The 25,980-nt window shown below is 40.9% G+C and overlaps 1 protein-coding gene across 1 annotated transcript in view; it reads right to left on the reverse strand.

Moving 5' to 3' along the window:
- Positions 1-544: 544 nt before the first annotated feature.
- The window catches only part of FNDC3B (fibronectin type III domain containing 3B), a 327,048-nt gene continuing 301,612 nt past the window's right edge, over positions 545-25,980 (reverse strand). The window contains exons 24-26 of the mRNA XM_087725242.1: positions 20,371-20,537; positions 18,157-18,284; positions 545-2,020 (exon numbers count right to left, since the gene is read on the reverse strand). Coding sequence (XP_087581368.1) covers positions 1,709-2,020; positions 18,157-18,284; positions 20,371-20,537 — 607 coding nt within the window. The 3' untranslated portion in view covers positions 545-1,708. The remainder of the gene's footprint in view (positions 2,021-18,156; positions 18,285-20,370; positions 20,538-25,980) is intronic.

Consider the following 25,980-nt stretch of genomic DNA (forward strand, 5'->3'; position numbering starts at 1 on the left):
GTCAAGACTGCAGCTGCTGCTGAAACCAGCTGCTCCACATCTCCTCCTTGTCTTTTCCCCTTTGGCCATGGCCACTACAGGAATCTCCAAAATCTGAGGGCTAGTGAGCATTTCTGGAATTTTGAGTGTGTAATAAAAGGCATTCACACACTGTTAGTGGCCAATTGCCAGAAGATAACCCAGCACTGGTATGTAGCCACCAGCCAGTCAATGGAGTTCTGGAGAACTTCTCAGAGGCATTCTGGAAATATCAATAATGCTTGAGGTCGATGCTTTGCAACACAGCACTGTTATGCTTCTTTTGATTTATTAGGACAGTACACGCAGTGTGTTGTCATGTGAACTATGATCTCCCTCCCACCGTCACTTCTGAAGGCAGCAGCTAATGGATTTGAAGAGGGAAATGAATGGATATTACATGACATGGTTTGTAATAGGAGATGCCATTAAGAAGAAAGGAGGAGGAGGAGGAGGAGGAGGAGGAGGAGGAGGAGGAGGAGGAGGAGGAGGAGGAGATGGAAGAAATGTCACCTTTTCATATCAGCTCTAATTACAGTATTTAGCATCTGAGATGCCTGTATGAGTTTACTATGTTTTTTCCAAAACTGAAATGCAGGTGGACCTTTTTCTTAACAAGACTGATTGAGTGTTTGCTTATGGTAAAAGGTAATACTCTAATTTAAATAGCAAAGGCAGCAAGCTTTTGCCAGTTATAAACACATAAGATCACGATGAATATAACAAATCTAGTGATTGGATTAAAAAGTAAGTTTATATACAAAGGCAAACAAACTAGTTAAAAGCAGCTTTTCTTTAAACAAAATAAAAACAGCTGGACATGGGGAATAACTATTGCACAATGCCCTCTTAAAATTACTGCTATAAAATAAAGAAAATGGTAGAAACGGTAATGCTTTTCCATCGATAAAGCTATCTGGCTATCAGATTCGATATACAGGAATTTATAGTGCGCAAACAGCTTGAGTAAAACGTTTACAATTCAAAGAAGACTTTAGGTTGCAAGATAAATTATCGGGATTGAAATGTGCTAAAAATATAGTTGATTACATAATTGAGATTAATTTTTTCCCCTCCCCGTATGGGAATAACGCAAAAACAATGCAAAACTGGCGATATGGGGGTTGAGGAGAAAATAAATGTAGTGAATATCGTATGTGATATTTATAATTAATGACTTGTGCAACAAATGCATTGAGGAATGCTTAGCTGCAATGCTACTACATAAGGGTGGTTAAATCTTGCAGATTCAGAGGAGCTTAAAGCGGTTACTCTAATGTAATAAACTTGCAACTTAAAGACTGCAACAAGTTTAGCACTAAGGCAAAAACGTGAAGGCAAACTGGTTACATTTCTACATTCTGAAAATTAAAAATAAAAACGAGCAAGTGAATAAAATCATAGGAGCAGGGGACAGAACATCCAAATGTTAAAATATTTGTTTTGGTCTCTGGCTTAGATATATTGAACCATTTCCTAACCTTGAATGTCCAAAAGGTGCACCTGAACGTCGATTTTTATTCTCTAAATAGGACTGTCATTCCCTCCCCCCGTCACCCTTTAAAAAACAACAACGATAAACCAGGAACAAATGCACTGAAAAAATAAAGAGGACTATCTGAATAAAACATATTGATTATAGTATGAATCATTAATTAAAACGATACCTCAGATACTTGTGTTGAACTCTCTACTTCATAAACAAATACTGTAGTATAAAAGCAAATAAGATGGAGACGCTTGCAAAGCCAAGGACTAAGAGGGCTGCAAACTGTTCATCAGAAGGCATCATACATTTAGTCTTGGGGTCATCGGTTCTTCCCAGTTCCCCAGTAAGCATGAGCTCACTCCGCTGGAGAATAAAGGCAACAGAAGTGCTGAAAGGTCCATTGAGTTCTTGTGAGGTATCCAAGCATCGGCGGCAAACGCACACGCGGAATCTATAATCTGTATTCACCTGAAGGCCTGAGATTTGGTACGTTGTCTCGTCTCCCTTGTACACCTTGAAGGAACAAGAAGCGAGGAAAGAAAACTTAGGTTGCACAAGAAATTGTTATGAAGCTTTAAGTCAAACTCTTCAAAAAGGGAAGGAGCTTTGCCTAAAATTGCAGCACACATTGTCTCAACGTTTGCCAAGTGACCTGGAGAGAGAGTTTGAGTTTGAGTTTATTTTCATTTGTATGCCGCCCTTTTCCCTGAAGGGACTCAGGGCGGCTCACAACTCAAGGGAGGGGGATACAGACAGTTAACAACAACACAAAAACAATACATAGTTAAAACGCAACAATCATACCATTCGAGATAGGGGCAACGATTCTTTAGCCCCAGGCCTGTCGGAACAGCCAGGTTTTAAGGGCTATGCGGAAGGCCTGGAGGGTGGTGAGGGTGCGAATCTCCACGGGGAGTTTGTTCCAGAGGGTTGGAGCAGCCACAGAGAAGGCTCTCCTCTGGGTAGTTGCCAGTCAACACTGGCCGGTGGATGGAATTCGGAGGAGGCCTGCTCTGTGCGATCTAATCAGTCTGGGGGAGGTAATTGGCAGCAGGCGAACATCTAGAGAGAAAATCCCAAGGGTGCTTTTTCCAAAAGGCCAAATGGACTTTCTTGGTTTTTTTCTTGATAAGATTTCGCTTCTCATCCAAGAAGCTTCTTCAGCTCCGAATCTCTTGAAGGAGAAGAAAAACGTTTTCAAGGAAGAACCAAGGAAGTCCAGTTGCCTTTTGGAAAAGCATCTTTGGGACAACCATGACCTGGATGACTGAGAAGCTCCATAGACATCTGTAGAGAAAAGTTAACATTTCAGGGAAATGAATTTGATAACTGGTCAGAGTAGTCCTAGTCATGAGAAGTGCTTTATTACCAATAAAATAAAATAATTATCATTATTTTTATGATCTTCCTAAAAACCAATAGGGTAGGAGCTATTGAGATTCTTGGGACATGGGAGGCAGCTACTGAGATGACCTACTTCCCTCGTCCTGTGATGACATTTCCTAAGAGAAGGAATACAGAGTAGTCTGCACTATTTGAACTTGTTGGAAAGGTATCAACAAATGGGAATAAAAGGTCATGTCGTGGTTAAGTATATATAGCTTCCAAATGACCTCTTCAAGGTCAGCCCCATTGCAATATTCCAAACAAGAGGGCATGAATGACTTTCAGAAGAGCCTCCTGTTCCAGAAGAAGTTGTAGGTGGCACTCTTTGCACACATTGCTATACAACCACGCGATAAGAAAAATACACACAGTACATATTTCAACATTTCTCCAGCTACACCAGCTACACCTGCAGCCTTGCCATTTTTCAACATTTATTCTTTTCTTCTCATTCTTTTTTTTCTTTGACACCAAGATATATAGAATTTAATTCAACATACCATGATCACTGCCATTTAAGTGTTATCATTTTCACAAAGCTTATCCTTCTAGCATTTGCATCCTAAATCTTGTCATTACTTCTATTTTTAACTTCTCTGCTGCTGGCCCCTTGTTTAGCTTCACGACAAAATGAAGATGTGGGTACTCCAACACTGGAGATGTTAAAGAAGAGATTAGGCAGCCATTTGTCTGAAAATGGTTTTCTGCTTGGACTAGAAGACCCCCAAGGTCCCTTCCAATTCTGTTATTCTGATTGTCATCTCCATCATCTTCATTTTTGAACTGGGGTGCAAAACCTGGATGACCACCAGGTGGCAGGAGAGATACATAGAAAAACCTAACTCTTAACTGCCATCAAGTGGTCTTCTGAATTTTGGCATCCAAAATATGGATGCTGCACTCAATTATTTATTTTAACCAAGACTACCACCCAGGAGTGATCTTTTAAGTTTGAAGTAAAAAATGTGATAGTGGAAATGAAATGAAGAAAGAATAACACTTCAAAAGGTGAGTCAATTATTTTGTGCCAGATGGAAAGATTATTGTCCTTCAATAATGGTGATCAAACTCTGGCACAGAATGGAACAAAATATCTTTTTCCATTAGTCTGCTGTGATTAAACAATTGCCAGCTCTAAGCTACGCAACACAACATCACAAATAGGGACTCTAAAGCAAAACTATTAGATCTTTTCCTCTCATATCCTATTATAATAGTTTTATGCTTCAAATAAGATAAGCACCCTGCAGTCAAATAACTAGAAATTTGCATATGTAATCCATAAATTGCCATAATTACAAAGATGAATACCCTAAATGCGTATTTAATATGCCTCAAATTTGAAAATCGTGTATTAATGTAATGGATAAATTGCTCCTTTTATTCAAAAATTACTGAGAACAGATGGCTTGTTATGTACATAGCCAGTTAAGGAAATAATGATGAGAAAATTTCATGATGCATTTCTTTATTTTATTTTTATTTATGTATATTCAATATTTCTAAATCATCCATCTCCTGTGATGGCAAGCCTATGGCACGCGTGCCGGAAGTGGTACGCAGAGCCATCTCTCTGGACACACCGGCCGTTGCCCATTGCTCTTCCAGATTCCAATGGGCGCATGCGCACGGGCCAACTCGTCTTTGCACCCACAGGAGCACCGGAAACTAGAAGAGCAGCACCCCAGCGTGCACGTGCATGCTGGGAAACTGAGTTGCTGGTTTCTGGTGTGTGCATGCGCGCCAGGGAGCTGCTCTTCCGCTTTCCGGAGCACCCATATGCGCACACGCACTCCTGTTTTGGCACTCGTGCCGAAAAGGTTAGTCGTCACTGATCTATACCATCATTTTTTTAAAAATCCTCATATTAGTTGTGGCTGAGATTACACCAGTTCAGACTAAACAAACGGGAAATTATGATTCAGTGGCATGTGAGTCACTAACTGAGAGAAAAACTGAATTTGCATAAGGGGTGTTCAGAGCTGAATGGTGGAGAAAGCCAAAAAAGTGGCTTTGTTGACAATCAGGTTTTTAAAAGGAAATGTCTTTCAAATAGACATTATTTTTGATCTCAATAGTGAACCCCTAAAAAGTTGGCTTTTCCAGCAAGCCAGCCTGGCCTGAACAAAACAAAATAAATTATTGATCATTGTTAATTTTAATTCGAATTTTTTAAAAAATGTTATTGTTAATTCTAATTGGGTTTGTTTGGGATATTCTATTTAATTTTTTTAAAACTTTTGTATTATGTGTTTTTTTTTAATGTTGTATGCCGCCATGTGTCCTTGGGAGAAGGGTGGCATATAAATCCTGGGGGGAAAAAAAACCCAATTTGTCCATTAAACCCCAAAGGATATAAACAAACAGTGTCTACCTTTGTATGCCTTGAGGTTCCTGTCAGCGTTATAGTTAGTCCTCCACTTGCATTCAATGAGGGACTGTTCAAAGTTACGACAGCATTGAAAAAAGTGACTTATGACCATTTTTCATACTCATGACTATTGCATAATCCCATGGTTATCATCATCATCATTATGTCCTGTCCAAAGCACATTGAGCAACAACTGTTTTCCAGCGGTTTTGATCTTTTGCAGTATCTTCGGCATTATCCCAAGAGACCTTAATAATCTTAAGATCCAAATGTAACTTGGCTTTAGGATCTTTTCATCATATGTGACGGTTATGTACAAAAGCCAAGGATTTTTGGCGTCAGATAAAGACATGGTTGGAAGAGATGTTAGATCAAAAGATTTAAAACCAGAACTATTCCCATTAGGAATAATAAAAGAAAAATATAGTAAAGGAGTGACATATTTAATGCTGCATATACCGTAGCAAGATTGATATATGTGCAAAATTGGAAAAAAACAGAGATGCCCCCCTCGAAGAAGAGGTAATAAAGAAAATTTTGATCTGCGCAGAAATGGACAGACTGACACTAGAAATCCAAAATAGAGATGAGACAGAATATTATGAAATTTGGAACAAAATGTGTCAATGGTTGGAAATGAGGAAAAGGAGTCGGAATAGAATATTTTGAGGACTGTAAAATTGAAAATGGATAATACACAGATAAATATACAAAGGAGGATAAGGGATATGTCAATACGATGAATGTAGCTATGTACGATAAGTAGAAACTGTGTTTGTTGTTACATTAAAATAGGTATGGAAATGACAAAGCCAGAAAGGTCGCTCTATGTCAGTGATGGGTTTCAAAAATTTTTCGAACCTACTCTATGGGTGTGGCCTCCTTTGTGGGAGTGTCTTGCCGGCCATGTGACCTGGTGGGAGCAGCTTGCTGGCCATGTGTTTTCTTTCTTTCTTTCTTTCTTTCTTTCTTTCTTTCTTTCTTTCTTTCTTTCTTTCTTTCTTTCTTTCTCTCTTTTCTTTCTTTTGTCTCTCTGTCTCTTTCTCCTTTTTTTCTTTCATCTCTCTCTCACTTTTTATTTCGTTATTTCTTTATTTCTTTATTTCTTCCTTCCTTTCTCTTTCCCTCTCTGTGTGAGTCTGTGTGTGTGTGTGTGTGTGTGTGTGTGTGTATGTGCGTGTGTGTGTGTGTCAGTGGTGGGTTTCAAAAAAGTTTGGAACCTCTTCTGTAGGTGTGGCCTGCTTTCCGGGTCCACTGGTGGAACCTCTTCTAACCGGTTCAGTAGATTTGACGAACCGGTTCTACCGAACAGGTGCGAACTGGTAGGAACCCACCTCTGCTCTATGTCCAATGTTTTTAATGTTTATTCAATTTAAAAAATGTAAAAAAAAATTCTTAAGATCTTCCTCAAGTATTTGATGCCAAGTTTTCCAAGGCTGGCCTTGTTTTCTCTTTCCTTCAGGATAGGGGTGTCAAACTCAATTTCATTGACGCCTGCATCTCAGTGTTGTGTTTGACCTCAGAGGGCATGGCCAGAACTCCCATCTCTTTTACATTATCCCCATACTGACGATCATCTAGTCTTTGTGATTTAAGCCAAGAATCAATTGTACTTAGGAAATGAATTAAAGCAAAACCACCCTTTATATTCCTTATACTGGTGGTTTTTAAAAACTTTTTTTCTCTCACAACCCCTTCCCACTTTCAACTGGTGGGAGCCAATTTGTGTGAGTCACTCCAATGAATATTTTACTAGTCCCTTCAGCTAGCAGAATAACAAAATAATAAAAAAACAGGCACAAAGCTCAGGAAAAGTCACCCCTAATGCATGTTACAAGGTCTCAATTTTTTAAAATTTAATGTGGTTGATTATATTTGAAAGCCCAACTGCTTATTACATATGCCCTCTCTGATAGCTAAAAGCATGATCATCAAGCAATTATCATCCTAACAAATCAGTGCATCTGTAGATAAATTCATGCCAAAATCTGGTTTTTTGGCTACACAAATATGCCAGCAAACTATCTTTCTGTTTCCTGCAGGGAAGAATCCTTAAGAAATTTCTTTTCAAGCTTGTACTCTAATTTGGTTCTCAAAATAAATTTGTCTATTGCGTTGCTTTAGGACATTGCTTGGGACAATGGCTAAAAGGGTTTTGAAAATCATCCACTATATTTGGAAAAGTAAAACAGGAACAATTTTATTTGAATTATCTCTCCAGGATTTATAACCCGCTATTAGCTATGCAGGAGGCAAATTTTGTCTGGCCCCAGTGAAAATAAGACATAAATGGTTGAACAAGTAATTTTAGAAAAGAATAGAATAACAAAGTTGGAATGGAGCTTGGAGGTCTTCTAGTCCAACCACCTGCTCAGGCAGGAAACCCTATAAATGGTTGTCCAATCTCTTCTTAAAAACTTCCAGTGTTGGAGCATTCACAACTTCTGGAGGTAATAGGTTTAAACAATTCTCATTTTTATCCCCTATATTCGTTTTCGGCACTGAGTGCTTAAATTGGAATGTGGGTGCATTCACATATACACACACACACACGCTAGAGTGCTGGAAACCCAAAAATCATCTGGCCAGTGTACATGTGTGTGCTGACCACCAGTTCTTCGGGTTTCTGGCAGGTCTTCGCGTACACCGGAGTGCCAGAAACCCAAAGACCATCCATGCACCGGACACCAGAAGGGCAGCTGGAGATCATGCACGTGCCCATAGAGAAGGATCTGCATGCCACCTCTGGCACATGTGCCATAGGTTTGCCATCATGGATATAAGGTCTCCTGCTTGAGCAGAGGGTTGGATTAGAAGATCTCCAAGGTGTCCTTCAGCTCTATTCTGTTTGATTGATTGATTGTTCCACTAAGCCCTAAACCTATTGAGAGAACCTGTTTCAGTTTGGGGGAAGTTGTGATACAGTGGTTAGAGCCACAGAATCTACCAGTTTCTGGATTTGTACAATAGACATTATCTGATAAGGAAATAAATCCATCTTCTGCATTTGCCCCAGAGGTGGTTTCAGCTGGTCCTGTCCGGTACATGTGTACTGGTTGAAAGAATTCAGTGTGTCTTCCCATACTGGGGCTTCCGGGGGCCCAGTACCAGAATGGTCCCTCCCCTGGCCTGCCCCCCCCGCTCACCCGCCAGAAGCCTTCCAGGAGGTTTCGGCTGGAGCGCGCGCAGAGGGAGGGTGGAGAATTGCAGAGGGAGGAAATTGCATGGATTCCCCACCCCCTTCATTGGAAATGAGGCGGCTGTCAGAGGAGAGAGCAGCGCGCCACCGTGGGCTTGTCGAACGAATCCTCCCCTCCTGTCCCTTCTTCTGCTGTTTGAAGAAGCCATGCGGGCCACGCTCCCTTGTCTTTGACAGTTGCTAAAACATATGAAGAACAGTTGCTAGAGTTGACTATGTCTAGTTTAATGAAAAGAAGGACTAGGGGAGACATGATAGCAGTGTTCCGATATCTCAGGGTTGCCACAAGGAAGAGGGAGTCAAGCTATTCTCCAAAGCACCTGAAGGCAGGGCAAGAAGCAATGGGTGGAAACTAATCAAGGAGAGAAGCAACGTAGAACTAAGGAGACATTTCCTGACAGTTAGGACAATTAATCAGCGGAACAATTTGTCTCCAGAAGTTCTGAATGTTCCAACACTGGAAGTTTTAAATAAGATGTTGGATAACCATTTGTCTGAAGTGGTGTAGGGTTTCCTGCCTAAGCAGGGGGTTGGATTAGAAGACCTCCAAGGTCCCTTCCAGCTCTGTTATTCTATTGTATTCTATTCTATCAAAGTTTCTGCTATGTCTTAACCTAACCTGTAAACACTTCTATAACACGTTATCAGTATTGTGCTGATACAATCAGTATTATATCAGTTAGAGCAAGATTATTGATTGCTCCCATCCTGGAGGATTTTTTTGATGCACATTTCATAGCCCTGAAAAACCTGTAAATGTCTCCAGATTTGTTGTAAACTGGCCTTAGTTACCACCAAACACAACAGTTGCCCAAGGACGCAGCCCAGGTCATTGGGAAAAGGTTTTTCATTGATTACTTTTATTTCTCATCTTTCTATGCCAGCACAAATTCAAACCTAGCGTCCTCCCTTGAAAGCAAGGGTTTAAATTCATGACAAATGCACAAACATGGAAGCAAGAGTCAGCCAGTAGCAGATACAGCTACATTCCCCTTGTTTGTAACCTATCCGGTAGCATTTTCGGTCAATTACAAAGAGGACATTGCTTGTAAACAAGGCAGCGTATTGAATTTGTTTCTCCACGTCACTAGGAAAAAAAAAGAACATCATGTAATGTGGGGTTGTTAGCCACATGGCTGCATGTTGCTAAATGCTTTCCCTTTTCATTGCAGTGAAGATATAATATAAGTCCAAGTATCAAAGAGCACTATCATTTTGTAATGCTTTCTCTTAATATGGGGCACATTCACTGCTGTTATGATCTGATTTAACAGCATGAATGTCTTAATTAAGAGTGTAGAAAAATTATACTACTGTGCATACACAGATGTTTGTTCAGTTGTGACTGAGAAACAACTCCCACACTACTGTGCATGAAATCCAGCTTAGAATGATCATCTAATAGCAATTTTGAAAAATGCTGACTGATTATTATTGTCCATTTGCTGTGCTATTTAAAACTTGTAGTTGTCCCCCCCCCCTTCTCTTACATGTTTTCCCCACTTTCAGATACCCAATTGAATTTATTTTTATTTTTTCAAAACCTCTGATATCAGAAGTTAAGACTGTTTTCATTCTTTAGATGGTGATACTAGTAAACTATTCAGGAGCAAAACCAAAAGGGGCCATGAAAAGCTTTGGAAAGATCTCTTTCAACAGTGTGGTGAAACATTGGTAAATAAGTATATCACACTGGGATGGCAGTGAGTAGCTCAGTTGAGTTAAGCAAGTAGCAGTTGGGAATGCTATACTAGGGATCATTAGGAACTGGAGTAATAATAACAACAGATTAACAGAGTTCGAAGGGACCTTACAGGTCATCTAGTCCAACCCCCCACTCAAGCAGGAGACCTTACACCATTTCTGACAAATGGCAGTCCAATCTCTTTTTGAAAGCCTCCAGTTATGAAGTTCCCACAACTTCCGAAGGCAACTTCTGTTCCATTGGTTGATTGTTTTTACTGTCAGAAAGTTCCTCTTTATTTCTAGGTTGAATCTCTCCTTGGTCAGTTTCCATCCATTGTTCCTTGTCTGGCCTTTGGGTGCCTTGGAAAATAGCTTGATCTCCTCCTCTCTGTTGGCAGCCCCTCAATTATTGGAACACTGCTATCATGTCCCCCCTAGTCCTTCTCTCACAAGAGTAGCCATGCCCAGTTCCTGTAACAGTTCTTCATATGTTTTAGTCTCCAGTCCCCTAATCATCCTGGTTGCTCTTCTCTGAACTTTTTCTAGAGTCTCAATATCTTTTTTATAATGTGGTGACCAAAACTGGATGCAGTACGCTAAGTGTGGTCTTACTAGGTAGGGCTTTATAGAATGGTATTAGTACCTCATTGATGTTGATTGTATATACCATATTTTTCGGAGTATAAGATGCACTTCCCCCCCTTAAAAGAGCATGGAAATGTTGGTGCGTTTTATACATTGAATACAGCCATTTTTTGGCTTCCTAAAGCCCCACCCCAATCCCATTTTTGTGAAAAATGGCCCATTTTTTTACAAAAATGAAGACGTTTTTGCCTTCCCCCAGCCCCCAGGAGCACTCTGCAGGCTTCAGCTCGGCTGAGGGATGGCAAAAAACACCTGCATTTTTGCAAAAAATGGCCCATTTTTCGCAAAAAGGGGGGCATATTTTCCTTCCCCCAGCCCTGCAGAGTGCTCCTGGGGGCTGGGGGAAGGCAGAAACTTTTTTTCTTACTTACCTCTTTGAAATCTTGGTGAGTCTTATACACCAGTGCGTTTTAGAGTCCGAAAATACGGTAACTTGATTGTTAATGCAACTTAGGAATGCATTGGCTTTTTTGGCTGCTGCTGCACACTGCTGGCTCATATTTCGCTGGTTGTCCACTAAGACTCCAAGATCCCTCCCACAGTCACTGCTATTAAGGCTGGTTTCACCCAGTTTATATTCGTGCTTTTGGTTTTTCTTACCTAAGTGTAGGACTTTACTTTTCTCTATGTTGAATTTGAGTAAGTAAACCAATATTTTCATCAAATAAGATAATCAATATTATTAATGCCCTATGGGAAACTATGCAGAGTCCTGGCCACTGCATTTGGTAATGGGTAAAATAGAGCTAAAAAAAGTGCAGAAATTACCAAAAGGATCAGGGGGCTTGAAGACTGTTATGAGAAAATGATATAATGTTAGTCACTGTGGACCTAGCTGAGGGCTGACATACAGGCAGGCTTTTACTCATGATTGCAATGGAGCCTGTCCATTACAGTTACAAGTTGTGGCAGTGATATAGTGGGTCGCCCAAAAACACCCCTCTAATTGTTCTCCTTTTTAGCAGTGGTTGTTAAGTGAATGCCACAGTGGTTAAGTGAATCAAGTTGCGTTGTTCAGTAGGAATGGGTTTTGCTGAAAAAGAGAAGGATATGGCATTTTTTCAGCAAAAGTGCCATAAAATGTGGCCATGGCACCATGGAACACTGCCAATGACTGTAAATGTGGACTGACTGCCAAAGGTACAAGATTCAGTCATATGACCATGGGGGGGGGGGGTAGTAGTGGGTGCTGTGAAAATCAAAAGACTGGATATAAGCTTTAAATTTTGAGTTGGGGGAAAAAGGGTGGGGAGAATGCTTAGATATCTTATTAACTGATTTTGTTTCAGAATATATTATAAAGGTGTAATGCTATCGGAGGTTTATTGAAATTGCGAATGAATGCCAGTAGATGGTTGTGTCTTTACAAATGATTTCAGATAAAAGCACGTTTAAATAATGGTAATTAAATGAGAATTGTGGTACACTGATAGTAAAATACATAAAGATTTTTGATTTAAAATGTAGAATTCAATATGAATGAAGTATATGTAATGATTGTGGAAGAAAAGCACGAAATGTATTTGTAACCAATCGACACGCTTTCTACAAGATGTAACGAAGGATGATTCTTTTTTCGTGTTTTTGTTTAAATAAAACAATAAAACCTTTTTTTTTAAAAAAAAAAGGCTGGATTACTTTGTCCACTGCTTATCCCGATTCAACCAAGCTGCTCTTACATTAGGTAATATTACATAACTTTGCCCAAGTTTAGAGGGGGAAAAAACCCCCAAGGTTAGTAATAGCAGCGTTAAAAGCAGTAAAGAGGATCAAACCCAAATTGCAATAAAAAAAGTACCATCATCAAATCTGTTTGTGTCTGTATTTCTCGGTTTGATGGAAATCCATTTGCGGTTTAATAACACTAAATGGCATTCAAGCCAGACAACCTACATTTGATGGTTGTCTGCCATCCTACTGTTATTACAGAAACCAAAGTCTAAACACACCACTCGATAAACGAAGTGTGACGCAAACTACTAAGTCTCCTTTCCCTCTTTTCGTCCTCTTACATCCTGTTACTCAGTTGAGCAATTTGGGAAAGAGCATATCCATTTTTTACTTTCTGTATACTGCAAAATTTATTCCCGGCACTTCATAAGTGATATAATTTCAGGCTTTAAGGAGCATGAACAGACAGACAGACGAAGAAAATGTTTAGATTGGCCATTGACCAATAATAAGGACATTCAACACCATGAAAACTATTTCCTAACAATGAGGACTATTGGCACCCATTTGGAAACCTATGTGATATAGGTAGTCCTTGACTTATGACCACAGTTGGTGTCTAAAATTTCTGCTCTTAAACTATTACTGTATTTTTGGAGTATACGACGCACTGGAATATAAGACGCACCAAGATTTTGAAGAGGCAAATTTTAAAAAAAGTTTTAGAACTCTGCAGACCTCTGAAAACAGGCCCATTTTTTGCAAAAATGGGCCATGTTTTGGTAAAAAAAGGGCATGCATAGCCTTTAGGAGGCTTGTAGAGTGCTCCTAGGGGCATGTCCCCCCCAAACAAGCAAAAAACGGCCCATTTTTTGCAAAAGCGAGCTTGTTTTTTGTTAAAAAGAGGACATGAATAGCCTTTAGGAGGCTTATAGAGTGCTCCTGGGGGCTGGGGGTGGGCAAAAACAAGCAGAAGCAGCCCATTTGTCACTCATTTTAGCCCTCCCCAGCCCCCAAGAGCTCTCTGAAAGCCTTCTACAGGTTCTGCACAGCCATTTTGGTAAAGGAGGTGTGGGTTCGGGAGGCCAAAAATGCTGTATTCAGTGTATAAGACGCACCCAAATTTTCACCCTCTTTTTTGAAGGAAAAGGATGCATCTTATACTCCAAAAAGTGAGTTTTGCCCTATTTTACGACCTTTTTTGCCACTGTTGTTAAGTGAATCACTACAGTTGTTAAATTAGTGTTAAGGGATCACTACAGTTGTTAAATTAGTGTCACTGGCAGGATAGGAATAGTGAATCCGGCAAGAGCAAAGGGGGAGGTTTAAGCCTTTATGCGAACAAAATCTTGTACACTGAATATGGTATTTAATTTCATTGTATCATGTGCCATGACAATAAAGCAGTGACGTGCGGTGAAGCTTATGGCTGGTGAGGCAAAAAGAAAAAAAGCGGCTTGACAGTGGGTAAAAAGAGATTTAAAGGAGGAGAAGCTACCGGGAGGGGGAGGGCCGGTGCGGGGAGAAGGACCAGAAGACGATGTGGCGCTGCACAGGCTCCGGGATGAGCCTGAACCGCTCCTCCACCCGCTGGAAGGGCCACTTCTCTGCCACATGCCACGCCACAATGTCCAGCAGGGACTCTGGGCTCTGCGTCTTGCCCAAGGGCAGCACTCCGAATGGGGCATAAGCCGTGGCAAGGGCAGAGGGGAAAGTGGCGGCAGCGGAGGAAGCACCAGCAGCGGCCGATGAAGTTCCCATGACGCAAAGTGCCCCACCGCCGCCGATGCCACGGTGCTGGGCTGGCTGCAGGCCGGGGCAGCAGGCGGGCGGCGGCATCGGCGGCAGTGTGAATGTTGGCCTCAGCGGCGGTGGGGCACTTTGCATTGTGGGAGCCACCAAGCGCCTTTGCTACAGACCCGGGTATGGTGCTGGGCCGGGTCTGCAGCAAAGGCACTTGACGGCTCCTGTGATGCAAAGTGCCTCGCAGCCACCGAGGCCAACATTCACGCCGCCGCCGATGCCTTGGCGGTGGCAGGGCACTTTGCATCGCAGGAGCCGCCAAGCGCCTTTGCTGCAGACCCGGGTATGGTGCTGGGTGATGCAAAATGCCCTGCCGCTGCCAAGGCCGCCGCCCGCCCGCTGGCCCGGCCTGCAGCCAGCCCAGCAGTTAAGTCTGTGGGCTTTACTTCTCAGTAGCCCCATATTCGTTTACCATGTTTGTCGGCCATAAATTCCCAAGTGGCTTCCATATGCAGATTGCTTTAATTTCCCATGTCGGGGATGATAATAACAATAATGTCTCAATGCAGACTTAATCATTCTTAAGGGAGAGTTTTTGAAATAAGAGACCTCTAAGTCTTCTGACTATAGATGGTTTAGCTCTTGGTGGCTCCCGCGATGCAAAGTGGAGAATTGAACTTGCTCGGAGCATGAACGTTTCCAACACAGGCGCGTTTTACAAGCAAGGCTCCTGCTGCTAGATTGCACAGTCGCTCAACTGCAAGGCACGATTCGCTGCTCCCAGATCAGGAGGCGGGAGAATCACGTGCCTCCTTTGCATACAAAATTTTTCGCTTTTTAACCCTTGCTTAACTCTTAAAAGGCGAAAAATTCCTTATGCTACCCCCACCCCCACCCCCTCAGTTAACACTAAGCAGACTCAAAGTCACTGTGACTTGGAGTCTGGAAGCAACTACCTTGGCATTTTTAATTATTTTTAAAAAATTATTTAAAATTCTTTCCTTTTCCTCATGACTGGTGAGGCCACGCCTCTCCTGCCTCTAGTGACTGCACGTCCTTGCAATAAAGTAAACTATAGCAGTAGCAATAGCAGTAGACTTATATACCGCTTCATAGGCCTTTCAGGCCTCTCTAAGCGGTTTACAGAGAGTCAGCATATTGCCCCCAACAATCTGGGTCCTCATTTTACCCACCTCGGAAGGATGGAAGGCTGAGTCAACCCTGAGCCGGTGAGATTTGAACCGCTGACCTGCTGATCTAGCAGTAGCCTGCAGTGCTGCATTTAACCACTGCGCCACCTTGGCTCAACTATGCTGCAACAGTCATGTGAAAACCGGTTGTAAATCACATTTTTCAAGGCCGTAACTTTGAATGGCCATTAAATGAACTGCTGTAAGTCAAGGTCTACCTATATGTAAATTTGGAGGTCAGGAAGTGGATGTCCATTTAAAAAGCAACAGTATCGTGTGCTTTGACATTTATGAAAGATTAAAAACAGGGAAATTCTGTCCTACTCCTATGGCCTATTGCAGGCATCACTTCGCTGCATAGGAGAGGAGTGATCTTGGTACCAAAGGCAGATTAAACATATTTCAACAATACCAGATGCTAAATAAAGATTCTGCATGTAATAATAGCAATAGCACTTAGACTTATGATATATACCACCTTGTAGTGCTTTATGGCCCTCTCAAAGCAGTTTACAGAGTCAGCATGTTGCCCCCAACAATCTGGGTCCTCATTTTACCCACCTTGGAAGGATGGACAGCTGAGTCAACCTTAAGCCTGGTGGGATTTGAACTGCCAAATTTCAGGCAGCCGCAGTCAGCATAAGTAGCCTGCAGTACTGCACTCTAACCACTGCGCCACCATGGCTCATGTAGCTAAACATTATTGTTTTTCTAGAACTAGAAGTTGAATAGAAGTCCTTTCAGGCATCAAACAGGAATATGTCAATGTCTCCTGAAGAAAAGTTGGATGCAACCAATTAAGCATCTATAGTTCTTGACTTACAACAGTTCATTTAGTGACCATTCAAAGTTACAACAGCACTGAAAAATGTGATTTATGACCATTTTTCAGAGTTATGATCTTTGCAGTACCCCATGATCATGTGACCAAAATTCAGATGCTTGGCAACTGCTTCATATTATGACCGTTGTTGTATCCCAGGATCACGTGATCCCCTTTTGCAACCTTCTCACAAAGTCATCGAGGAAGCCAGACTCACTTAACAAACAGGTCACTAACTTATCAACTGAAGTGAATCACTTATCAAGGGTGGCAAGATAGGTCGTAAATTGGGACAAAGCATCAGGATGCACAGCTAAAATAAATAAATACATAAATCTTTTTTTTTTACCTCCAGAAATTTACTTAACAGAATGGAGACCTATGTTTAAAATCAATGGAGAGAGAAGCATAGGTAATTGTGGCTAGATAAACCCAGCTTCTCTCACTTTATCTCCAACTTTTTAAAATTTGCATAAAATTGATGTGAATCCAGGGCCGCTAAGAGATCATGCTGTGCTTCCGAGGAGATATTGGCATCATTTCCATGGTGATAATAGAAAAGAACCAGCTTGAAGATGATCCAGTCGGCTGAAATCTCAAAATGACTCAGAAAAAAAAAGTCAGATATGGCAATTTTCGCCATCAAGTGTACCATTTTCGTCATCTGGGTTAGTTTTTGTTATGAAATACTAACGTTAATGGTGGATAGAATTTATATATATGACAGTTTTCTCCTCTAGAAAAGCAAAATATTCCACAAGATAATAAAAGCCAGTACAGTTATGTGCAGGATAATTGTATAACTGAATTGGTAGAATTTTTAATGTACATATTTCTGTGTATGAGTGAATACAGTTTTCTCCTCTGGAACAGCAAAATATTCCACAAGATAACAAAATCTAGTAGTTATGGGCAGGATAAATTGCTGGAAGAGGATACCAACTGCTTTTTTTTACATAATTCATTACCATAAAAAGATTATTTATTTATTATACATATACCTTAGATATATGATTATATATCTAAGATTAGATTATATATATATATATATATCTTAGACATTCAGTCTGGTTACCTTCGGCATTTTTTTCATTATTTCATATACTACATCTCTCTCACTCTCTGTCTTTGTCTCTTTTGCATTTCCCCCTTTATTTCATTTTCTGTTTCTTTTATTCATCATCACAATCCTATTTTTCGCACTTTTACCTCAGGAGCATGTAACACTACCTCAGGCAAATCGAGTGTGTAACGTAAGGGATTCTCTTGGACTCACAATTCCTGCTCAAAGAACAGGTGGCAGCCATGGCTAGAAAGGCCTTTGTGCGACTCCATTTTGCACACCATGGCAATGCGCTCTCTATGGGGGCTACCCTTTTAAAAGTATCCAGAAGCTTCAGCTTATGCGAGAATGCAGCCAAACAAGCTATATTGAGGGCCCAAATAGGACACAGGTCACACTTCTGCTCTGCAAAGTACGTTAAGTGATAGTTTGCTTCCAGGCCCAATTCTAGACAATTCTGACCTATAAGGGCCTACGTGGCATGGGGCCAGTCAATCTACAGAATTGGCTTCGTCCCATTATATTGAACTTGGAACTAAGTCTGGCAGTTGCTACAGTTGAGTGTTGGAAATTAGACCAAAATAAATCCACTTTTTGCCTCCCATAGCCTATGAACACATTGTAAGACCATGAAAGGCTGTTGTATCTATTTGGAGTTAAACCAGAGGTGGTATTCAGACAGTTCTAAATTGGCCACGCCCACCCAGTCACACAACAACCTGGCCACGCCCACCCAGTCACATGACAACCTGGCCATGCCCACCCAGTCACACGACAACCTGGCCACGCCCACCCAGTCACATGGCCGCACCCACAGAAGCAGTAGTAAATTTTTTTGAATCCCACTGAGTTAAACTATCATTCCTTCTTACCTGTTTGTACTCAGACTCCCTTCCAACCAGGACCTGCAGAATGTAGTTCACAGGGTCTCCCTTCATTGGGGGTGCAGTTTCCCAAGCAATTTCACAGGTGTTTCCTTCTAACTGTCTCACTCGAGGTGCTATTAAAAACAAAAGATCACTACGTATCAGTTGGCATGTGCAGAAGGGAGACACACCTCTCATTTTTCTTCTTTCAAATGCTGACTTCTATTCCGGGAGCGCCGGAAACCAGAAGAGAAGCTCCCTGCCGTGCATGCGCACACCGGGAAGCTGAGCTTTCAGTTTCCGGCTGGTCTTCTGGTTTCTGGCGAACATGCACAGACATGGCTGGCGTGCATGCATGTGCCGGAAACCGGAAGCTCAGCTTCCCGGCGTGCGCATGCACGCCAGGGAGCTGCTCTTCCGATTTCCAGCGCTCCCGCACACGTGAAGACCAGCTGGCCAGCACGCATGTGCAAGCTGGAACCCGAACAGCAACGGGCGATGACTGGTGTGCCCAGAAAGATGGCTCTGTGGGCCACTTCCGGCATGTGTGCCATACATTCACCTTTGGTTCACGGGCATAGAAGATAAGGTAATGCATTATTCAATTTAACTATCAACTATCTTACCGTATTGCTACTTTCTTGTTAGAAAAGTGAAAAACAATAGACATACAAGTAGGCAAACAACAAAGAACCAAACTGCAAAAAAGAAAAACATGCTGACTGTTGAAGAATTTAGTTTTCCTTACTTTATCAACCAGATAAGAATTGGTTAAACATATGATATTCGGACAGTTTTATTGCTCCACCAGGTGGCAAAAAAAGTATTTTCATACAAGAGACAGACAAGGGTCAATTTTTTTTGAAGTGTATCTATTTGAGACAGTGGCTGTCTAACACCCTTGGGGAAAAAGTCATCTTCTATTAGTTAAAATCCATTGTATGTCATTTATTAGCTAAAAAGAATCTCATCTATCAAAAATATATAAAGCTTTCAGCAATAGTCAAGCATCAGTTCCCACAATCAATGTTAATTTAACTGTAGGGGGATTTCAAATGAGAAATGAGCAAAAAAGATCCAAATATTAGGATGGGATCCATAATCTAGAAAAATAGAATAGAATAGAAATAGAATAGGATAGAATTCTTTATTGGCCAAGTGTGATTGGACACACAAGGAATTTGTCTTTGGTGCATATGCTCTCAGTGCACACAAATAAAATAAAATAGAATACATTCATAAAGAATCATAAAATACAACACTTAGTGATAGTCATAGGTTACTAATAAGCAGTCAAATTATACTAGGAAACAAATAAAACAATATAAATTTTAAAGATACAAGCAGCATGGTTATAGTCATAAGTGGAAAGAGGTATGTACTAGGAAAGAGCTGGGTACCAGGAAGGAAGAGAAGAATAATAGTAATACAGTATTAGTAGATAATTTGACAGTATTGTGGGGGATTAGTTGTTTAGCAGAGTGATGGCATTCGGGAAAAAACTATCCTTGTGTCTAGTTGTTCTGGTGTGCAATGCCCTATAGCGTCATTTTGAGGGTAGAAGTTGAAAAAAAATTATAATATTAGTAGAATAGTATAAATTGTAATAGTACAATTCAAAACACACCAACTGAACCGAAGGTCCAACAGTCATTAAGTGTGAGGACCTGTCATAAGCCACTTTTTCAGTCTAATTATAACTTTGAACCATTGCTGAATGAATGATTATGGGACTGGAGGCTAAAACATATGAAGAACGGTTACAGGAACTAGGTATGTCTAGTCTGATGAAAAAAGGACTAGTGGTGACATGATAATAGTGTTCCAATATCTCAGGGGTTGCCACAAAAAAGAGGGAGTCAAGCAAGGAGAGAAGCAATCTAGAACTAAGAAGAAATTTCGGGACAGAACAATTAATCAACTTGCCTCCAGAAGCTGTGAATGCTCCAACATTGGATGTTTTTAAGAAGAGATTGGACAACAATTTGTTTGAAATTGTATAGGGTTTCCTGCCTGAGCAGGGGGTTGGACTAGAAGACCTCAAAGGTCCCTTCCAACTCTGTTATTCTAGTCTAAATGTACACCAGAATGGTTGTAATTTGAGGACTACCTGTATTTTGTGATGGGGGAAAGGGATGGCAAAAGGGGTTTTAGGTGTATTAAATGCTTCCTCCCCACCTTCGCCCATCCCACCAAAATCAGGAGACATATCTTACTTACCTTTAATGACAGGGGGGATAGATTTAGTTGTGCTGAAGCTAAAGACTTCTGAGAAAGGCCCTTCCCCAGCACCATTTACAGCCTGTATTCTAAAAATGTAGCTGGTATATTCCATCAGCCGTTGTACCTTGTAAGTATGACTAGGCCCCCTATAGATTGAAGTAAACCTAAAAAAAAGAGAGAGAAGTACAAATGTGTTGTTATTTGTTTACAAGGTTTTCATTGATGGGTTGTAGGTGACTCACCCCCAAAAGATTAATGTCATTTAATTTAATATCAATGTAATGATATCTCAATCTAGAAGCTCAGGTGCAAGTTCTCTAGACGGATTTATCACATGGTATTTGTTAGAATATTCATGACTGGGAGAGACATGGTAACAAGGTCAGCCAATGCATAGGCATAGCAACTAAGTCAATGGGAACTTAAACAGATCCGAGTCTGGGCTGAGAATTGAAACTGAAACTAGTCTGTAAGCTCTGAGCTCTGAGTCTGTGATCTGAAACTGAAGAACCACTTGTTGGTATTGTATATTTATTCATGTGTTATTATGTATAGAAAGACATCCAGCTGAATCAGTTATTTGTGTGTGCTTTCTGGATTTGATTTTTCTGCAACAAACTCTGACAGTATTTGTATCCTTGGTAAGAGCCAAGGTGGCGCAGTGGTTAAAATGCAGCACTGCAGGCTACTGCTAGATCAGCAGGTCAGCGGTTCAAATCTCACCGGCTCAGGGTTGACTCAGCCTTCCATCCTTCTGAGGTGGGTAAAATGAGGACCCAGATTGTTGGGGGCAATATGCTGACTCTCTGTAAACCGCTTAGAGAGGCCTGAAAGGCCTATGAAGCGGTATATAAGTCTACTGCTATTGCTATTGCTTTTGACCCCAAGACCCCAGACTCTCAGGGGTTTGCATATATATCAGCCCCCCAAAACTATAAAATCGATATTAGAATTTTACTCTAAACCTTAGCAAAATACAGGTAGCCCTTGACCACAACTGAGCTCAGTGTTTCCATTTTACAACGCAGTTGTTAAGGTAGCAACATGGTTGTTAAGTAAATCTGGATTTTCTATCGACTTTGCTTGTCAGGAGGTCAATAGCACTTAGTCTTATATACTGCTTCATAGTGCTTTTACAGCAGTTTACAGAATCAGCATATTGCCCCCAACAATCTGGGTCCTCATTTTACCCACTTCGGAAGGATGGAAGGCTGAGTCTACCTTGAGCCAGTGAGATTTGAACTGCTGAATTGCAGCTAGCAGTCAGCTGAAGTAACCTGCAGTATTGCACTCTAACCACCGCACCACCTCGGCTCTACATGACCCTGGGACACTGCAACCCTCCTAAATATACACCAATTGCCAAGCATTTGAATTTTGAACACCTGACCTTTGATCACATAGGATCATTTTTCACACTTATGAAAGTTTGCAATGGGATTTTTTTTGGGTGCTAAAACCCGTAAATGTCAACAATTGTGGCCACGTGACTCTGGGGCGCTGCAAACGGTCATAAATATAGGCCAATGGTCAAGCACTCAGATGCAGTCTCCTGACTATGGTAGGAGGCAGTGGTCAGAACTTCAGAACTGGACCATAAATGCCATTTTTTTGGGGGGGGGGTCATTCATTTTATCCACTTTATTTTAAAAATGATTTGAGACATGCTTAAAACAATTTTGCCCTTATTCTGTTGCATTTGATTTCATGTGGCATAGTTTCTATTCCAGAAGGCTTCCTTTTAATTTTATTAGATGTTGCCCTGATTACTATTTTGTTTTGCGTTAATGTTAAATTGGTTTGCATTTTGTGCAGATTTTTAGCTTTTGGCTCTGGAAACATGATTCAATTTTTTTTTATTGTGGCCATGGCTTGGTGGGCATGGCAGGGGAAGGATACTGTAAAATCTCTATTCCTTCCCCACTCCAGGGGAAGGATACTGTAAAATCTCCATTCCCTCCTGACTCCAGGGGAAGGATAGTGTAAAATCTCCATTCCCTCCCTACTCCAGGGGAAGGATAGTGTAAAATCTCCATTCCCACTGCACTCCAGGGGAAGGATACTGTAAAATCTCCATTCCCTCCTGACTCCAGGGGAAGGATACTGTAAAATCTCCATTCCCTCCCCACTCCAGGGGAAGGATTCTGTAAAATTTCCATTCCCACTGCACTCCAGGGGAAGGATACTGTAAAATCTCCATTCCCTCCCAATTCCAGGGGAAGGTTGCTGTAAAATCTCCATTCCCACTGCACTCCAGGGGAAGGATACTGTAAAATCTCCATTCCCTCCCCACTCCAGGGGAAGGATACTGTAAAATCTCCATTCCCTCCCCACTCCAGGGGAAGGATACTGTAAAATCTCCATTCCCTCCCCACTCCAGGGGAAGGATTCTGTAAAATCTCCATTCCCACTCCACTCCAGGGGAAGGTTAGTGCAAAATCCCCATTTCCTCCCAATCAGTTGGAACTCAGGAAGCAGAGAATAAATGGGGATGGGGCCAGTCAGAAGTGGTATTTACTGGTTCTCCAAACTACTCAAAATTTCCACTACCGGTTCTCCAGAACTGGTCTGAACCAGCTGAATACCACCTCTGCTCTGGAAGATCAATCAATCAATAAATGGATAAATGGTCCATTTATGTGAGATACACACTGCCATGAACCAGGAGAGTATGAGGATCAACATGTATTGGAATTGAATGATTTCCCCCCCTTTCTAACCAGATCATTTCCCTCCATTTTTGGAATGCTAGTCAGTGTTTGGACTTGGCAATCAGATGTCTTTGCTGCAAGGGGAGCCAGTGAATTGAATTTCCAGTACTTCTAATTAGCAACAGCAGGAGCATAACACCATGCAGTCAACAAATACTAACGTTTCTCAGAATAAATCTGGAATTATTATTTTATTTTAATCTGGCCCAAAGGAGGGCTTACATGGGGTAATGAAAGTTACCACTTTTTTGCAGCAAATGTTGACAAAACAGTGAAGTGGTAATGATATGGGATAGATATTATAAGGAATTCAGAAAGCTATAGTATTAGAGATTGATGTGCAGATATGATGTTTTTCAAATAACAACAACAACAATAATAATAATAGGCAAAGTCCTAGAAGATGATGGAATAGAATTTGAGAATGAAGAAATGATAAAGTCAGTAAAACCAGAAGAAGGCTACAAGTACTTGGGGATTTTAGAGGCCTCTGTCTTAATGCATAATAAAATCAAGGAATTCATCTCATTTGACGAATTAGCAAGATATTAAAGTCCAAACTGAGTGGAGGAAACATCATAAAAGCCATAAATACCTGGACTATACCTGTAATTCGATACTCTGCAGGAATAATTGACTGGACTCAGATAGAGTTGGACAATTTGGACAGAAAAACAAGGAATCTTATGACAATGAATCATGCTTTGCACCCTAAAAGTGATGTTGACCGATTGTATCTACCAAGAGCAGAGGGTGCTCGAGGACTCCTACAAGTAAAGCAGACTGTGGAAGAAGAAAGACACAGCTTGAATGATTACATCCAGAAAACTGAAGAGCCAATGATTAAGGAAGTAAATAAAGGAGGCCTTTTGAAGACAACAAATTAAAAGCTGAATATAAGAAAGAAGTAATTGAGAAGCGAGCTGAAAATTGGAAAAACAAAGCTATGCATAGACAATACTTGAAAAGTATTGAAGGCAAAGCTGACCAAAAGCTAATTTGGAACTGGTTAAGATCAGGAGCACTGAAAAAAGAAACAGAAGGCTTTATTTTGGCAGCTCAAGAACAAGCCTTAGCCACAAACTGCATGAAGGCAAAAATTCAACATGTTACCACCAACAGGAAATGTCGCCTCTGTAATGAGAAAGACGAGACAGTCGACCACTTGATCAGTGGGTGCAGCAAAACTTCACAACTGACTACCTACAATGCCGTGCCCGCGTTGCTAAGATCATTCACTGGAAATTGTGCCAAAAGTTTGGATTTGAGTACAGCAAAAACCACTGGGAACATCAGGTTCAGAAGAATGAGAAAGTCAAGACCTTGTAGGACTTCAAGTTTCATTTTATTATCTTATTCTACTGTACCAAAAGGAATGGTACAGTAGAATAAGAGCTGAAGAAGCTTCTTGGATGAGAAGCGAAATGTCTTCAAAGAAAAACCAGAAATCCCAATTACCTCTTGAGAAAAGCACCTTTGGGACAACCATGACCTGGATGAATGAGAATCTCCATGGATCTCAAAAGGAATCAGAAGTCAATGCTCCTTTTCTCTTTTCCCCCTTTCCTCCCCTATTCTACCTTCATCTTTTTTTCTATTTTGGTATTTTATGCTTTGTAAAAAGCAATAAAATGCTGAACCACGATGTGCACATGTGATAAGATGGTGGAGAGAAAGAAGAGAGGATCAAGCAGGGGTGAAAAACTACCGGTTCTGATTGCTAAGGTTCGCCCGAACCGGTAGTAAAAAAAAGCTTTAAAAAGTGAAAAAAGGGTTCTGTGACACTCAACTGTGATCATCAGACCCTCTTTATTTCACTTTTTAAAAGCATTTTTCCCTACCTATTCACCAGAACCGCTGGTGAATAGGTAGGGAGCAGAAATGCTTTAAAAAGTGGGGAAAAGTTGGCCACAGTCACCCAGTCACATGACCAAGCGACACCCACAGAACCGGTGGCAAAAAAAAAATTAGTTTTCACCACTGGGATTAAGACTTGTGTTTGCTGGGAAACCTTGTGGCAAGAAGCAGGAGAATGTAGTGTGGTGGCGTTGTGCAGAGAATGGTGATTGTGGTGGGTGTAAACCAGCACAATTTGATTTGGCGCAGAGTTTTCATGGACTTGAGTAAATTATCTGGAGTCCAGCTGGAGGAGACTTCAACCTCCTGCCACTGAGGCAGGGTTGGAAAGAAGTCACAGTGATTTCTTCCTTTAAAAAAAAACTTTATTAGACTTTTCAGATAAAGGGATAAAAACAAACAGAAACTAATCATTAACACCGAAGAAAGAAAAAAGATAAACAATGTAAAAGAAAGCAAAGCCAAAATTGCAGGAAGCCAAGAAATGACTTCCAATTTTCTTCTTGCAAACAGCAATGGGATTGTCATTTAAAAACAAAATAAATAGTTCTAATTGTTTGATTTCTTTTTCATTTTGCTTTGACCTTATCTATTCGTTTAAAATATTGGTGCTGTCTTATCCTTGATCTTAAATGGGAAATACTTCTGTCCTGGAACATACATTATTAGTATATATTTGTGGTGCTAGTAAACACTGCAAAGCACTAAGATATAATCCTATCTCACAAGCATTAATAAATAAAAATGAGTTTCTTTTATTCAACCATGTACACCAAAAAAAATAACATTATTATTATTTACAGAAAACTAGAAAATTGTGCAGTCTGGATTTGCTACTGATGTTCAAGATGGCAACTCTTCTATGCTATATTTTGGGATTTAAGCAAGGATGAAATCCAGCCGGTTCTGACCACTTCTGGAGAATCGGTAGTGGAAATTTTGAGTCGTTTGGAGAACCGGTAGTGGAAATTTTGAGTAGTTCAGAGAACTGGCAAATACCATTTCTGGCTGGCCCCAGAGTAGGGTGCGAATGGAGATT

Source organism: Thamnophis sirtalis, unplaced genomic scaffold (genome assembly GCF_051295495.1).
Source record: "Thamnophis sirtalis isolate CommonGarterSnake01/CBP01778 unplaced genomic scaffold, rThaSir2_p1.2 scaffold_11, whole genome shotgun sequence".
Lineage (NCBI taxonomy): Eukaryota > Metazoa > Chordata > Lepidosauria > Squamata > Natricidae > Thamnophis > Thamnophis sirtalis.